Source organism: Punica granatum, chromosome 1, assembly GCF_007655135.1.
Source record: "Punica granatum isolate Tunisia-2019 chromosome 1, ASM765513v2, whole genome shotgun sequence".
Classification (NCBI taxonomy): Eukaryota; Viridiplantae; Streptophyta; class Magnoliopsida; order Myrtales; family Lythraceae; genus Punica; species Punica granatum.
Window position 1 is genome coordinate 41,825,999 of NC_045127.1, and position 17,599 is coordinate 41,843,597.

General features: G+C 38.3%; 1 protein-coding gene across 1 annotated transcript; it reads left to right on the forward strand.

The window, feature by feature from the left end:
* The first annotated feature begins 7,319 nt into the window (after window positions 1-7,319).
* Window positions 7,320-16,602, forward strand: LOC116213278 (protein BREVIS RADIX-like). Its single transcript, XM_031548188.1, has 7 exons — window positions 7,320-7,670; window positions 8,218-8,439; window positions 10,758-10,915; window positions 14,274-14,677; window positions 14,944-15,073; window positions 15,566-15,912; window positions 16,035-16,602. The coding sequence occupies exons 3-7, from the start codon at window positions 10,790-10,792 to the stop codon at window positions 16,111-16,113; spliced, it is 1,086 nt and encodes a 361-aa protein (XP_031404048.1). The 5' UTR covers window positions 7,320-7,670; window positions 8,218-8,439; window positions 10,758-10,789; the 3' UTR covers window positions 16,114-16,602.
* The last annotated feature ends 997 nt before the right edge of the window (window positions 16,603-17,599 follow it).

The following is a 17,599-nucleotide window of genomic DNA, read 5'->3' on the forward strand; positions in this document are numbered from 1 at the left end:
AATAAGGGTGTCTGAAAGCATCCGTACTATTAATATGTTTGACCACTGACGCTGGGCTGAGGCACAGTGCATGCTCTCCTCTCAATCTCTGCAAGGTGAGAAAGAAAGAGACAGAGAAAAGATTTGTGATCAATCTTTCTCTTTGAGAGGATCCGACTCCCTTGCTGTCAAAGGCATGCAGTGCTTTTTTCCCTCCTAGGTCCTAGCTGGCAAGTAAAGAAAGATTTTCTATATGATTATTAATTAACTATTTCACATAATTTGTTTGAATATTAATTAAGATTTTCGGCCTGGTGATTATTAATTAGGTAATTATTCATAGGACTCACTAAAACTCAAAATTTCCTTCGAGTCAATCTACAGGAAGTTATCCCCGCGAACTCCCATATCGAGCATAGATGGTTGCATGTGGCTCGTCCAATGAGACGGATTAGTCGAGTTGCATGGCGCGGCAAGCTGCCCTAGACATACAACACCGACTGCCAAACAGGAAAAGGGAAAAAAAAAATTTAGTTGTTGGAGTATCTTATTATTTGACTCTAAATTACGTATGGTTCCATAGTGCATGTGATTATTGTTGTGGTGGTTCCGTCGGATGGATAGGATAGGGGTGCGTTGAGATTATTGTCTCAAAACGGAAAAATAAAAAGAATTTCTTGAGAATATAAAATGGTTGAACTGACCTTTAATCAGTTTGAGTATTTTTGGATGGATATATGTCCAACTGTTTATAGATTTGGTGTAAATTTTTATTAAAAAGCTTTTATTATTATTATTTTAACAAGTATATCACGTGACACCGTGTCAAAAGATTAAACAAAAAGATCTATTTTTTTAAACAGCATTACGTCACAAATTTGTAATTGACATGCTATGCTGATGCATGTTGGTTTGTAATACATGTCACGTGATGTACCCGTTACATATGAATCTTTCTTGAGATCTAAGGCCAAGTGAAGGGTAAGGAAAATCAAAAGGGAATGGAAAATTCATTGGTCAAAATTGAACGTGAAATGTCTCGATTTCAAACGATGGCATTTACAAATATACTACACCTACTTTCCGTTATAAGGTAAATTACATTTGAATTGAAGGATGCATCATCAATTTTCTCAAAATAACGAGGAAGAACACCTCTCTAGCTACTAAGAGAAGGTTTTGAACCACAAATCACCCTATCCTCATCAGGGACAAATATTAGCGAGACGCTTTCAGTTATATTATACGAATTTCGAGATTCTGATCGCGAAGAATCTCTACGAAAGAACGTATAATATTCATCGAACGTATAATAAAATGTAGCCTTGAGGAAACAAAAGCCGTCCGCAGCAATCTATAATCGAATGCATAAATTTGGCAGTCCCTCTTCTTCCATTCTATTGGGGGAAAGAGGTGCAAATTTCCATTGATTCATGGGAAAAATCACAAGAGAGAATCCATGCAAGGGGCTTGACTAGATTGATTGGCCTTGGGGAGGAGACTGGAGTAGTAAATCTCTGCAAATATTCCGAATTGGATATTGAGGGAACAGCCAATCCGGACAGAAACGACACAGCAAAACAGTGGAAAATTAAACGAAGGAAACCGAACAGACTGTATTGCCTTTTCCGATGTGTATTATGGTATTTAAAAATTCGAGGGTCTTAATTAATTTTATTCGAGTCGAATCTATTTGTTTAAAATAAAAATTCTTCCACTCAAGAATTATTTTCATTCATGAAATCTGAAATTTTGAGTAAGGATAACAAATATCGATAATTTTGAACCGACCTCGTTGTTGACTGTGTATGGCCTTCATCCGTCAATTCCAATCAAACCTCAACTCCCTCCCTGTCTCTCTCTCTCTTTCTCTCTCTCTCTCTGTGTCTCTGTCTCTGGTTCTTTGTTTTTTTTTTTTTTTTTTAATATCTCTTTCTGGAGTCAGACATTGGATTGGACAATTCACTACGTCCGTTCCTCCCCACCCCCCGGGGCAAAAAAAATAAAAAGAGAATATATAATAAAATAAAAGTGTGCATGCAACAACTCCACGTACGTACAAGGTATTCTCGCGTGGTCCTTGAAGATTCGGCTTAAAATTCTCGTAAGAAGAAGATTCTCAATGCCTTGTGGTCAGTCGGCTTCGAGCGGAGATGGTTCGACAATGACGTACCTTAGATTTCGATGACGATATATTCATTAGTCATTCGTTCAATAACCGGGCTGAAGCCTTTGCGTGGAACGCTTAAATAAGAAGATTAACCAATGCAGATTTGTCAAAATAAGAAGAGGCTTCTATATTGTACCTCATATGGAAAAACATTCTAGAGTATCTTTGCTTTAATGATACCAATGATTAGTTATTTTGCTGGGAGAATGATTCAACATCAATCTATATTCTGTCATTTTCCCTCCCCAGATATCTTGATATAGGTTTCATGAATGATTTCCCATAAAGCTTATCATGTTATGAGTAAAAAATACGATCAGAATAAGTACATTTCTGGAAAATCAATATTTTCAAATTAAGAAATAGCTCCCTCCATCAGTTGAATAAAAGGGGCTTGAAAGGAAAGTGCATGTATAGCAATGGCATATACACTCGTTCATTAAGCAAAATATTTTAGATTCAATTCTCATGATAAGACTACTTGTCTCCCTGTATTAACTATTAAAATTTTTATTTTATTGTACTAAACTCATATTCATTGCTTGTAATCGAAAAAAGGGGCTTGGAAACATATGCCTACATAAGTTATTCCGAATCGCATCAACCATTTGATAAGAAATACACGATCATATTCTTTCTTCCGGTTACTAGAAGAGCTATGATCGTAATAAAGTGATAGAGGAAGAAAAATAAAGGGGTATTAAAGGTCCATTAACGATAATTAAAGCTTAAACGTCTCGATTTCCGACAAGAATATATGCCGATGCACTACAATCTCTCTCATACACTAGCATATTCTCTAACACTAGTACAATGACAACATTTATAAGTAACCGAAAATGTCCTCGTATGCATATGCATAAATTCCTTTCTTGACCAACAACTACAACAACAGTTTGGTGTCTCGTCACATTCTTAACCAAAACAAAAATAATAATAATAAGGACCCAAACTTGGTGTATTGTACAGGTAAACTGCTTGTCCTTGTTTGACAAACAAATATACTTCTCTAAGGTTTATGTCTTGAGGGAATTTCTCAGAAAATGTGTACTTTTTTTTTTTTGGATCGTGACATTTACACCTTTGGCTCTTTACTTATTCTTTTCATATGGATGTGTGTGTGTGTGTTTTTCCTCCTTTTAAGACATGGCTAGCTGGACGAAAAATGATTTCTGTTGTATACACACAATTATTCCTTTTTTGGCCAATTATATTTATATTAATGTACGATAGATTCCATTCTTTTTATCAGATCAATATTGGTCATTCAATTTCTAAAACTAATGTAAAACACAAATTGAATTATGACATGTATATGTCCTGAATCAGTATAATTAACAAGCATTTATATAAATATTTATTCTTTTTTTTTCGATTACAAGGGAGGTCCATAAGCCTAGTACATTAAAATAAAAATTTAAATATCTAATAAAGGGACACATATAATTCCACTGAGTATCTATAAATATATGTTTTTTAATGAACAATACTCAACTATTTTGATTATTTTTTAGAAATATTATAAAATGAGGTCAACACGTAAGTCATAACAAGATCTAAAAATATATAACAAATGATAATCCGCAGTAAATAAACATTTCAACTAATTAGGAGCTAGCCGAATCAATGGAACAGTTTGAATCATCATCGTCATCATTTATCCAATGAAATAGCAAAGGATCAAATCTCGCTGACACATATATAATTGGTTCATTGTCCTTGTAAATCCTTAACGATCCATATAATTAGCCTTGGACCTAAGCTTCCTTAGGGTTAGGTCCTTTTCTGGGAAAGGAGAAAACCAATCAAAGAGGAAAAGAGGACGGCTAAAAAGGAGCAGAAAAATACTACAATATTCAAATCACTTGTTAATTTTGGCCCAAAAAGATTTATTCTAGGGCTACCTTTGCTAATTTACACACATGCATCCACTTTTCAGCTCCCAAAAAAAAAATATGCGTATCGGTCTTAATTACTTAGTGGTTAATCATGCTCTTTTTTTTATCTAGGAGCAATCAAACAATAATTATTTAATCACAAGCCTTTAATTCTTTTATATAATCTATATATATTATATAATTGGAAAACGGTGATGGAGAATTAAAGTCATCGCTCTAATTTTCAAACCCTTAGCTCCACATTGTCTGACCCTTTACATACCTCATGACATTAATTAAGCACTTTCATTTATTATGCATTTGACATTTATTAACCACCACATTAATTAAACCACTACGTAAATTGAACCTGAAAATTCTCAAAAAGAAAAAATTGACATACTATTGATTTATTCCATGTACAATATTATAGAACTATTATCTAATGATCTATACAAGGTTGTCAGAATCGCGATTCTACCTAAAATCGATTGAGGATCGTAGAATCGTGAATCGTAAGATTATACTTGTAATTAAAAAAATAACATATATATATATATGTAACATACTTTCTTGAGCAAAAAAATCAATACTTGTTCATAATAAAGACCACAAACCAACAAATCAATAATAAGTTATAGAAACACAAAATATCGTTACAAATTACTAAATTTCAAGTCCAAAATCCAAATCATAACTCAAACTCCCGAAATAAAAAGTTTTCTTTTGGTATTTTCAGTCGTAGTACATCTGTGAATTTGGATAGGCTCGCAGCAATCAACATTCTTTCCTCTAATTCCCAATTTCTTCCACAAGTAGACATTCGAGTAAAGAGTGGGCTTGATAGGAGTCGATCAAAATTTTGAAGTGAAATAGAAAAGCAAAGGCTGCGGAGCCACTAATTTGAATGAACACGTGTATGAGAAATCGAATCCTCATCGGTATATCACAATCAATGATGTCGGGACTTGGGAAGTTTGGGGAAGGGAGAATTAGAGCTTAGAATCGGAGACCGTACCTGCCCTGCCCCCGGTCGAAGCTCCGAGTAGCCGAGAAAGTAACCGCAACTCTGCCACTTGGAGAAAGAGGATGGAAGCTTGGACAAACAAGCTTGTCGGAAGAAGCAGGTGGTGGACCGTCAATCGAAGCTCGTAGAAGCAAGCAAGTGGATGGAAGATTTCGTCGAAGACTCAAAGATTTAGGGGCAATGGTCGAAGGTTGGAGTGGAAGGAGGGGAGAAATTAGGGCTCATCCGACTGGAAAGACGGAAGAAAATGGGGGCGGGAGAGGGCTTCAGGTCTGGGCTTCGGCTCACTTCCGGGTTTGGGCTTTGGCCCACTTCCGGGCCCGAGCTTGGGCCGAATCGGGCCTAAACGTAGAATTGTAGAATCAGTCCGATTCTGTGATTCTACGATTCAGCGCGTGATTCGGTTACGATTCCACAATCCCGACTCACTCCGTAGAACCGAAATCGGTGACCCCCTTGAATCGTAAAATCGTACAATTCTACGATTCGAATCGCGATTATGACAACCATGGATCTATATGTAAAAAAAAATATAATATATAATATATAGTCGAATAATAATCCCGCGCAACGCGCAAGTGAAGCGGCTAGTATAATATATAATGTTAAAAGAGATATGTGAAACATGGTGTAATCAATCCTAAAAAATAATTAGTTTCAAGTCTAAAAAAAATAATGATGAACCATTCATTTATAATAGAACATCAATTGTCTATGGTCGGTTATGTGACATGTGACCATGCAACATTCTTTTAAAATAAAATGTCTAATTAGCAGTCGTTAATAACTCATGACTTTACCAAAATAGTGTGCAACTAACAAAGTAAATGGTGTAATCAATAGCGCATGCGGTTGGGCAAATGAGTTAGACATCAATGTAGTGGGCATTGAATTGGAACCTGTGCTAATTAGGCATGTCCCTGGACAATCAAAATCAATTTCAGTAGAGGATTGCTTTATTTTTCTATTAATAGATCTAAAGATTTTTCTAATTTATAAATTTAACTCGAAATGGCTTGAGAAGGGTAATTTAATATATGCTAATATTAGGAGGATTGTAAGACAAATCTTTTAAGAGGATTTAACCTTTTTTTTTCTTTCCGTATCACTTGGTATTCGAAAAGGCCAATGAATTTCGACTAATCCATATGCGAGTTAGGTTGGCACATTAAAGGGTAAAATTCTCTCAATCATAAATTTTATCAATTCACAATACTTGAACATGAGACGTTACTTAAGAACAATAAGCGTCAAATCACATGTACTAATTCAAGTTAGTAGCATGATTTAGCATCTTTCATTTCAATATCTTGTGAGTTGTCGAGACGATAAGATATCCTTGAAAATTAATTGAAAATATCGGTGTTATTAATGCATATATAAAGCATGCTCATAAATGATGTACTAGTCTACATCAAACATCTCGAATTTACTCAAAAGTTTTCTTCGAAATTTCAGTGCTACTCAACTTTTGAAATGTAAGCTGAATACTTTCCTTGGAACATGTTAAATAGGCACATATAGAATAGAATAAACTGGATTGAATTATATAAAATGATTGTATTTTGTACATTTGAATCCATTCATTTTTTTCTGAGTCCAAACATGCCTGTAAAATAAAATTTTTAGTATGATGATCCAAATAAATGAATCGAATTCTTCATCTTAATTGTTGCCTATGATTGAAATTGAATGCATATTTTGTGGTTTTAGATCACTTGTAATTTTGGAAAAAAGAGAACATTTACAAATATCTTTGGAAAAAATCTATATTTTTTTCCTTAAAAAATGTACAGCGAATATTATTTTTCCGATAATATATTTTCCACGTGAGAAATAATTTCCACAACTTGTCAAATATCAAAAAATTTTAAAAGAAAAAAATAAGTTAACAAAATTCACCTATCCATCGCCAACATAATAAAACGCCTGATGCGATGGTTCCTTGCCGGTCAAAATCCCCCCCGGGGGCAAGAACCAGATGCTCCGATCCCCGCCTTTCACCAACCCAGCTACGTCACAGCCAATGGAATTCCGCCACGTCGCTGCCTCCCTCGCACGGAAGATATCCTCCCCCGGATAACCGAGACATCACCCAGACATGTGGACCCTCACTGTTCCCGTCGGCCTCGACCGTTGGGTTCAATGCGAACACATACAGCACAGGTACCGCAAGACCTTTTCCGTCAATTAACGGCAGGAGCCCGCCGTCAACTCTTCCCCCTTCCCCTTTCCCCGTCGCTATATAAAACCCGCAGCCCATCTCTTTGTCCTCTCTGAGCCTCCATTGTTACGAGAAACCCGGAGCTTCCGTTCCCCCGTCTCTCTCTCAGAGGGACGGACGGCCTTTCCAGTTCCGACCCGGTTCGGATTCTGACCCGAAAACCGGGGCTTGTCTCGTCTCCGAGTTTGGAAACCTTTTCTCACCCCTGATCGCCGCGCCCGAGATTCAGGGGATCTTGGCCAATTTCGGCCGATTGCGGTGAAGATTCTCCGGCTCCCGTCACCTGTTTTTGGAAATAGCAGCGGGCCTAGCTTCCACTTCTCGTGGGGTTTCCGGGCATCGGTTCCATTTTCGTGAGCTTCGTGGGTTTTCTTACTGCTGTTGCTGAAGAAGGTGAGTCGTTGTGCTCTGTTTTTTCTTCAACTATCTATTCAACCGGAGAGAGCGTCAGTTTTCTCTTCTTCCCGGAAAGTTCGATGCATTGTCATTCAATCCCATTTCTGAGAATTTCAATTCGTTTTCAGTGTGCCGTATCGCGCGGTGTATTCACTGTCGCAAATGACTCTCGCTTGCAAGATTGTGTGTCTATTCCTCTGCTTCTGGTTCGTTTTGGCTCTCTGCAGCCAAACGGAGATGCACAGCTCAACCTGAATCCCTCTCCTGCGGCCCATTTCTCAGTTTCTATTCTACTCATCAATTTTTAACACGCACACACACACTCTCTCTATCTCTCTCTCTTAATTTTCTGTCGTACGAGACAGCACAGCAGTGTCTTGTCTGCATTCGAACACGACGGATTATATTCTCTGCAACCGAGTTAAACCCGTCACCGTCTTCCCATCCCGCTGTCGCGAAACAATTCCAAAACGTTTCCGCAGTCGTATGCCCCCGAGATCGCGCTCTGGTAATAACATAACTTGCTCTGTATTTGGGTTCGCAGGAAGACAGACAGAGAAAGGATAGCAGGCTGCAGCAGAGAAGGAGAAGCAGCTGCAGTAGAAGAAGAGTAAGAAGATAGTCATCATATCGGCATACAAAGATCTGCGGAGGAGAGGAGACAGACAGAGACAAGGCGAGGGGGGAGAAAGGAGAAAGGGAGGAGGGGGCCGTGGGGCGGAGGGTGTGACTGTGGACCCATAACAGCTGCCGTCTCTTTGCTTCGGTAAGTCGTTTTCGCACAGTAATGATATGCAATTTCTGCCTTTTCTATTCTATTCTCTATCCGACATCTCCCGTTAAATAACCAAACAAACAACATTACATTAATCTTCACCATCATCATCGTCATTTTCTATTGTAATGTCTATTAAACAATAAAACATACGAAGGAAAAATCGATCATGAATGGGTCTTCGATCGATCGATCGATCAATGATCATATTACACCACAGCAGAGCAGACCCACTCTGCGATGATTCTGTTGTGACATTCCGGTCCCGACCCTCCGTTCAGCCGGTCCGTCGATGACATCCTTACGTCCTAGACTAAATTTTTAGTACCCCGTTTATGAATTTCAATCAGGAGTTCTTTCACCTTCTTTTTTTTTTTGTTCTTAAATTTTTCCTTTTCTTTGGGCTTTGCTATTTTATGATCATTCTTATCATGTCATCATGTATAAAAGGACAACTTCCGGATTCCATTCTTCTTCTTTTGCTTCGTCTTCGTCTTCTTCTTCTCTGATTTCTCATGGCAAACGTTTTGTCATCTTTTGTGGTAATATCAAATCCAGTTTGCTTTTGGGGATTTCTTGAAGGGTGAAATTTGATGTGATCCTTGAGAAAAGAGAAAGAAGAAAAAGCAAAAACTTAAAGAAAGAAAGACTTCACGCCAAAAAAAAAAAAAGACAAACAAAAACAAAAGACGAATCTTTTATTTTAATGATTTGAATATAATGTTTTTTTCCCCCCTTTTCTAATAGCATATGGTTTGGTTCCCGTCAGAAACTTCGGCTTAGGAGAAATTCCCCTTCTTGCTTGTGATCACCCCCACAAAAAGAAGAAGAAAGAAAAAAGGAAAAAAAAAGAAGAAGCAAAGCAGTAAGTAACGCACGCAGAGGATACAATGCAACTCCACATTCAGCATTTTGAGACCACTTTCAGGATCAGCGATTGCCCATTTTTGACATACACACTGCTTTCCTTCCTTCTTTTTTCTTTGTTTTTTTTTGAAAATTTTTTTCCCTTCGCAATTATTGACTGGTTGATTTCTTATAAATAAGGCAAGACATAATATATATATATATATATGTCGTATATGTAATGGAGGAATTGATTTTGATTTATATATATTGTATGGTTTTGCTTTATGGATATGGTCTCTGATCCCGAGCAAGCGAACTCTCTCTTTTCCTTTTGCTTCCTCCTTTTTCACTTTCTTCAATGCCCATTTGCCCCCCCCAATTCCCCCTTCCCTTCCCCTTCTTTCCTCCGCCAGAGCTTTGAATGATACAGTCCCCCACTCGTCCCCTCCCCTCCCCTCATGACTTTGTAAATTGAATTCTTCCTTACTTGTAGCTTCTACTGTAGAAATCAACCCAATCAGCTTTCTTCTTTTATGCTTTTTATGTATATATAATTTTTTTTTTAATAATGAGATGAAGATGAAAATGAAATGGAATTCTTTCTTCTAATTTATTCCTCAGCTGGTAGCAGTAGAAGGGATCTTTTACTGTTGGATAATCCTAACTGTAGAAACCGGGCTAGCCCGGGTTTTGCTCGTAGTAATAGATAATAGATCGAATATAGTTATTCTGAGTTCAAACCATCCGCCTTTTGTGAATATAGCCTTTTTTTTTTTTTCGTTTTTGTCGTTAAAACGCCGAAGAATTCCTGTCGATGGACGTTTCGGACGTAAAGAATCCCCGTCTACGTGGGTTCAATTAAGGATGTCTCTTATGCAATATTCCGCTTAATATTCTAATCAAATTCCCACAATTATATATCATGAAAATGTATCATCTATTTTTTCCTTTAAATATTTTTGGCCACTTTCCCTTTAAATTTATTATATGGATTTTGTAGCTTTTATTTAAGATTATTCATTATCATTGATAATAATCATTAATTTGTGTGAGAAATCAATAAAAGAAATTATTTTTCTTTGGAATTTCAAAATTTCTTTTCTGACCCTATTGATGCTCTCGAATCATAGAAAGTTCAAAATATTTCACAAAAATAGAAAAGAATGTGACCCTGAAATTTGAGAAAATTATTCATTGTTGATAATGACAAGTGAAAAAATTGAGAAATTCTTCTACTCGAATGTAATACCAAATTTGTGATCTGATCCCACTGCCCCTTTTAGTTTTGGGCAGAAGAAACTAGACTTTCATATATGTCTGTTCAGTTCAGCAATCACTCATTTCTCTGTTAAAATTTTCAAAAAAAAGAATACTTTTATTTTTTCTGTAATTAAAAAAAAAAAGAAAAAGAAAAAGAAAAAGGAAGAGGTCCGAGGCAGCTGATTGACCGGTTACTGCAGGGAAAAGACGCGTAGGAGCGGTCGGAGCAAATATGTTCACATGTATAGCCTGCACGAAGCAGACGGACGAGGGCGGAGAGGGCGGCGATGGGGCGGCGCGTAGCGGTGGCAGCGGCACCCCCAACTCCAAAGAAGCCGTCAAAAGCCTGACCACGCAGGTTGGTTCCCTTCTTCTTCTCCTCTCTCTCTCTCTCTATTAACTCTCCCCTGTCCTTGCACTCGCTGCCTTCTATGAAAAATAATTATAAAAAAAAAACCTTTCGTTTTTTTCCTTTTTCTTATGCTTTTTAAAGTAATTAACATTAATTATAGGACAAAGCCTCTCACTTTACACCCTTTTTCCTTGTTTACGAAAACAGACAAAAATTAATAAAAATCAGACATCTTTGTTTTAGGTTGTCTGAGTGATATAATGGTGGGGGTAGGCAGGGGACCACTCTCACACCTCATTCTTCCCTTTGGGCATGCATCTTTACTTCCTCTTCACATTAAGTAGAAATCTGCTCTTCCATTTATTGCTCATTGTAAAATTAATTAACTAATCTCCCTGCTGCTGTAATAAAATCAAAGTCTCTCGCTTTATCTAAAGACCCCAGTGTACTTCAACATTCAAGTGTCGCTGAACTTTAAGGGCACTGTTCCATAAGCTTTTGGTAACAGAAGTTTCAATTAAGGAGCGTATGTATTTCAATGTTATAGCATAGCTGATAGTCCTGTCGTTTTTGGAGTTCATTAACAATAAAACTGAATAGCCCGTGATCAAGAAAGACTATACATTGCATAAAACTTTTGAAACATCGAAATGGTCCTAGCCCTGCTTAAATTATTGGGTAATTATCGTATCATTCAATTGATGTTTGCTTTTATATGGAAGGTAGACAGAGACACTAGTGAGTAGTGAGAGTACTGGGTAGGAGTAGATTCTTGTGTGTGGTGCGCTACGTCCTCTGTTCAGTGTAGAGCTGACACGAATGGAATTATTGTCACGTGGAGGAAATGATAATGCTCATGCTCCAGCCACAACGTTACATTTCATTACACATTCTAGTCTTTCAAGTAGACAAAACACCAACCTTTGACCCCTATACTAAAGATGTTAAACCCCCCTTGTCCTGTCTATAGGAGCTGGAAAAGAGGAAAGAACAATTTAGTGCTAAGAAATGACCCAAGTCTACATATATTCAACCTAAAAATCATTACTTTTGAACCAAATGTAATAAATCTTAAGAACTTGTAATGAAGAAGGGACCACATCAGATGCATTGACACCCATCCAATAATACACTGCAGCAGGTTTTGTCATAGTTAGATGATTTTGTTTTTTTTGGTAAGTGTCATAGTTAGAGGAAGTTAAGAGAGGGTGACTGTTTCATTAGCGCAGTTTATTTGGATGAGTGTAGTTTGCCTTTGATATCTTGAAATCGAAGATAAGTTCAAAAGCGGAAGATGCCCGAGGAAATAAAATTCTGGGATCGAATTCAAATTGAACTTTGAGACAAAAGACTAGTTGAGAATCTGAAAGCCCCAGAGGACAAAATCAGCTTACCAATTATTTCGACCTCTTTCGCATCCTTTATATATACGTGTTGTTAAAATCAGAACAACGTATGATAGCACAGAAAGGGGAAGATCTCTGAAAATGGTCCCCCATCCTCAATTGGAGAGGAGGCATGTCTTAGAGCAAGCTAGGTTCCTATCATTAGACCCAAACAAGCCTGCTAGACCCATAGGAAATAAAATTTGTAAAAGAATGAAAACAATTATGCAGTACTATAAAAGCATCAATGATATGATATTGCCGAGTCGGTTAAGAATTTAAAATAAACTACATGTTTGCATAGTGATACTGTCATTTTTATTGTGTGAAGTACTTTTTTGTTTTGTTTTAAAGTGAATTTTTGAATAATGAAATCGAATCATAGTATCAAAATCTTGATACATTCGAGGAGAATAAGAATAGGATAACATGTCGAGGGCATAGTGGCTCAAGTCACTTACAGCACTAGGGCAAGCAAACCCAGGAATTCTGCTCCAGAAAATCCACCAACAGTCCCACCAACTCCATTTTCAAGAACATATGTCCCCTCCAACCCCACCAAAAAAAACAAAAAAACAAAAAAACAAAAGAAAAAAAGAAAAAAGAAAAAACAGCCCCCACCAATCAAACAGATCAATCCCTCCGGCCATTTCTCTTTTTTCTCTTGCTGTTCCATAGCTTTTGTCACATGTTTATTATCCACTTTTGATTTTGAAAGTCTGGTTTATGTAAACAGACAGTGCCTTCCTGTATGTTAAAACAAAAACGGTTTTTTGATGTCTTCCTTTGTTTGGTAATTGGATAGTATTAAGGGGAAAAAAAAGGACTGTACAAGTTTCTGGGTCTTGACAAAAGATGGTGGCAGCGTCCTCCCCTGCCCTGCTGTGACCCACAGCCGCAGTAGGAAGAGATTAGGAGTGACGACATATATTCCAAAAGATGCCCAATGTTGTCCCACTGAAAGAAATCTTGTCTCTGTTTGCAGTATTGCAAAGCATATATCCTTTGGTGTTAGGACACCACGGGAATCATGAGATGAATAACTTTTCTTTTACTGTATGTGTCGAGCTCTGCGACTGGGTCACGTTCTAGGTTCATGCATTTGAAATTTTTTGGGTTGGATCGGTTCGCGCATTGTGCTCTTGCTGATCAAATTGGCTGATTTCTCGGTCTTCTTTATAATTTTCAATATCATAACTTTTCGATGATATAAAGTGCATAATTTTTTAGATTCAATTGCTTGAGGAAAAGTAGCATCCCCTGCCATAAACATTCTATCGGCTAATTCATAATTCATTGATACTCCTGCACTGCATATTTTTTAGATTTGCTTGCTCAAGGAAAAGTAGCATTCACTGCCATAAACGTTCTATTGGATAATTCATAATCCATTGATACTCCTAAACTGTGTTAAAGAGCAGATGTGTCAACAAGCTTCTTTGATTTGATTATATGTTGCCCTCGTGATGCCGTTTTATTTTTGAGAAGGATTATATATATATATATATATATGTATGTATCCAACACATAAATTTGTTTAACTCGGAAGTATTTTGATATAGAGACTGGTCCAGAAAATGGTATAATTGATGTGTATCGATGGTGTATATATTTTGTAAAAGGATGGGCATGAGCTTTTTTTGGTCCCCAACTTCTTGGACTTGAGAAGAAGTTTCAATAAAACTTGCACTAGTTTGAAACTTCTGTTTTAACCAAACTAAACATTGAACAGATATGTCCACACTTATCTGACTTTGTATCTTCAGCTTAAATTTTGTTTGGGATCATGGAAACGAATAATAATCAAATCACCACATGAAACATGCCCCATTCTTAGATGGTAATTCGGTTCCATGAATTTCTATTTGTTTGTAACGAATAAGCATTTGGCAAAAGAAAGATGTTGAACACGGTGACCCTTATTATTCATCAAAAAAATGGTTCCTTCCTTATTAAACTCAAAAACCGCCACCGTGCAGATCAAAGACATGGCGTTGAAAATCTCCGGGACTTACCGCCAGTGCAAACCCTGCACAGGCTCGAGCAGTTACAAGAAAGGCGAGAGGCCATATCCAGACTTTGATGCTGTCTCCGAAGGGGTCCCTTATCCCTTCCTTGGAGTTGCGAGCTCCAGTTCCACACCGGCATGGGACTTCACGGGCAGTTCTCACCATCATCCCGGTAGATCCGATTCAAGATTTGGCGGAGGCTTTCGTGGGGACTGCACTCCTCGGGGAGTGTCAGTCTCAGCTCAGTCATGCGATGTGGTGTTGGAGGATGAAGACGAGCCCAAGGAGTGGATGGCCCAGGTTGAGCCTGGCGTTCATATCACATTTGTCTCACTTCCTCATGGAGGAAATGACCTGAAACGGATTCGGTTCAGGTTAGTATATAAATCTAGATTTTACTGAGCACCTTATTAATCTGCAGTGCACTTGATGCACACTGACGATGTATTTTCTGATGTTTTAACTTTAGATATTTAGACAGTATATATGATATTAGGCCGGTTTTAAGCTCTTGAAAACCCATTTGCTCTAGCCATGCTTCGATATACTTACTTGTTAGAAATAATTATACTTTAATGACTATTCTTAGGAGTTATAAATTCATGTGTACTGATGGTATTTACTGGTTCAAATTCTGAAGCCGTGATATGTTCGACAAGTGGGAAGCCCAGAGATGGTGGGCAGAAAATTACGATAGGATCATGGAGCTCTATAATGTCCAAAGATTCAATCGACAGGCTCTGCACACTCCGTCAAGGTCCGAGGATGGGGTAAGCAACTCAAAATTTTCTCTTGAGCATAGTTATCATTCTTCGTAGTTCAACTCAAAAGTCTCTCACCAGCATACTTCTCGTTCAATAAAAGCTGCACAAAAGACGGTGCGCTATCAAGTCCTGAACTATTGGGATTTAAGAAGTTCCAATATCAAATTGGCTCACATTAAGTAACCGAGTCTTCTTTGAGATACGGATCATTTACAGCTGAAGTTCGTAGAGTTCCTTGCTATTAATCATAGACATCGTGTATTTATTTCCAATAAGTTAAGAAAAGTACCTTGAAATTTTTAAACTGCCTGCACCTGAAGCTTGGCATGATAATTCTCAACTGCTGCTTTAATTTGCTATTGCTCTCCATCTATAAATTCATGTATTAGAACATTTTATTTGGGGAGGTTTATCAGCTTGTATACCATATTAAGTTCACATACATTTGAATTTACATCGACAAGAAGTTACACAAAATAAAATCTTCTTTGCTCTCAGAGGGATTCAAACTACACGAGGGTCGCAGAGAGCCCGATGGTTCCCTCAGCCGGTCGAGAGTGGACACCAAGGAGCCACTACAGACCTCCTGGAGCTAAGCAGGATCACGGCGGCGGGTACTACAATGCGGGATCGAGTTCCTACGGTCCAGCTGCTGGCCTCAGGAGCGACGCAGTTTCCATGGACGCATCGCGAATGACCACCGACTCCCGGGACGAGGCTTCAGTTTCCTATAGCAATGCCAGTGAAGTCGAGACCGAGTGGGTCGAGGAGGACGAACCCGGCGTTTACATCACGATCAGGCAGTTAGTTGACGGCACAAGAGAGCTTCGGCGCGTAAGATTTAGGTAACACTACTGCAAATACTGCCAGTTTAATTGTCAGAAAGATCGTATTCATTCTTTCTATTATAAAAACGAATCTATTTCATTGCGCATATTCAACTGACTGGGACTTTGGTGTTTAACAGCCGGGAGAGGTTCGGGGAAGTCCGAGCGAAGACGTGGTGGGAGGAGAACAGGGAAAGAATACAGGCTCAATACCTCTGAGAAAGTTTTGGTCTTTCTTTTTTTCTTTTTCCAGTTACATCATCCATCCCACATACAGTTTATGGAGGTTGATTGATAGAGGAAGGAAAACACAGGTGGAGTAGTAGCTTTTGGTATATCAATTCATTCATTTTTCATCTCATAGTTGGGGTGAGGGGTATATGATATATATATATATATGCTTCTAATTTTCATTTACATATCTTAATTATATATGCCGCGACCTTTTCCGAATTTCTGATCGGGAACATGGAATCTCATTCTGACATGCCCAGCCGTGTCTCGGTGGTGGATCGCCGGATCCTCGAGCACGGGATGTGCCTGTTGTAAGTGTTACTGCCCCAGTAATTTTTTCGTTTCTCCCTGCTTGTTTCATCAATTATATCTTACTCGTGTCCTTATGGAAGGGGCTCTCTTCTTTCTGTAACACAAACCTGGGGGATTACGAAAATGGTGATATTCAAACCCATTTGCTGGTTATTCATTTGATACTGTGATTATTATCTCTCTCTCTCTCTCTCTCTCTCTCTTTTTCCTGCCTTATGGGCATTTAGAATATGTAAGTGCTCAAGCATAGAAAACATCCCTAAAATTTCGTTCTTGCTTTTTTCGGTGGAGAAAGAGACCTACACAGAAATTAAAGCATACAAAGACGAGATATGGAGATCTCAATAGAATCACCTAACAAGAGATAACCTAGGCCGTTAGGAATGGAATCAAGAAAATGAACTCCAGTGGGAAAGACAAAGCTCTCCTTGCAAAGTCAGTCTGCACAACAATTGTCTTCTCGATAGGTGTAATTGACCTCTATTTCCCAGCCCTAGACAGTATTCCTCAGATTTCAATGAGAATGGATCGAGTGTTGGGGGCTCCAGCATCTATCCCCAAATTAATGAACGTACAACTGTGGAATCAACCTCGATAATGAGTTTCCAGTATCCTATCGACCAAGCAAATATTAGCCCTGAATGAACTTTCCACAGCTCAGCATGAATTGAGGTTGCAAATCCGATATTATGTATGCACCCACTCACCCTGTTACTTTGAGTCGGATAATTTCTCCTGCTCTCGCCAAACCAGGATTGCCACGAGAGGCGCCTTTCGTATTCAACATCAACCATCCATCCCTAGGCTTAGACCAGCCGATTAATCTCCAATCTCTGGATTGGGCCGAAGAAATGGTATCCTCCGCCAAAGTTAAATAAATATAGTTTCGAGTCGTGTCAATGAGGCAACCCACTTCGTCATGTGGAATCAACCTCAATAATGAGTTTCTGGCATCCTATCAACCAAGCAAGTCTCAGTCCCGAATAAACTCCCCACAGCTCAGCATGAACTGAGATTGCAAATCCGATATTATGTATGAACCCACTCACCCCGCCGTTACCTTGAGAGTCTCGGATAATTTCTCCTGCTCCCGCCAGACCAGGATTACCACGAGAGGCGCCATTCGTATTCAACTTCAACCATCCATTGCTAGGCTTAG

What these genes read in the sequence shown, in the direction of transcription:
- LOC116213278 (XM_031548188.1), top strand. Translation starts at nt 10,790, where the DNA reads ATGTTCACATGTATAGCCTGCACGAAGCAGACGGACGAGGGCGGAGAG. An exon ending in CTGAAACGGATTCGGTTCAG is followed by an intron (nt 14,678 to 14,943) that starts GTTAGTATATAA and finishes CAAATTCTGAAG; the next exon opens with CCGTGATATGTTCGACAAGT. An exon ending in CGTCAAGGTCCGAGGATGGG is followed by an intron (nt 15,074 to 15,565) that starts GTAAGCAACTCA and finishes CTTTGCTCTCAG; the next exon opens with AGGGATTCAAACTACACGAG.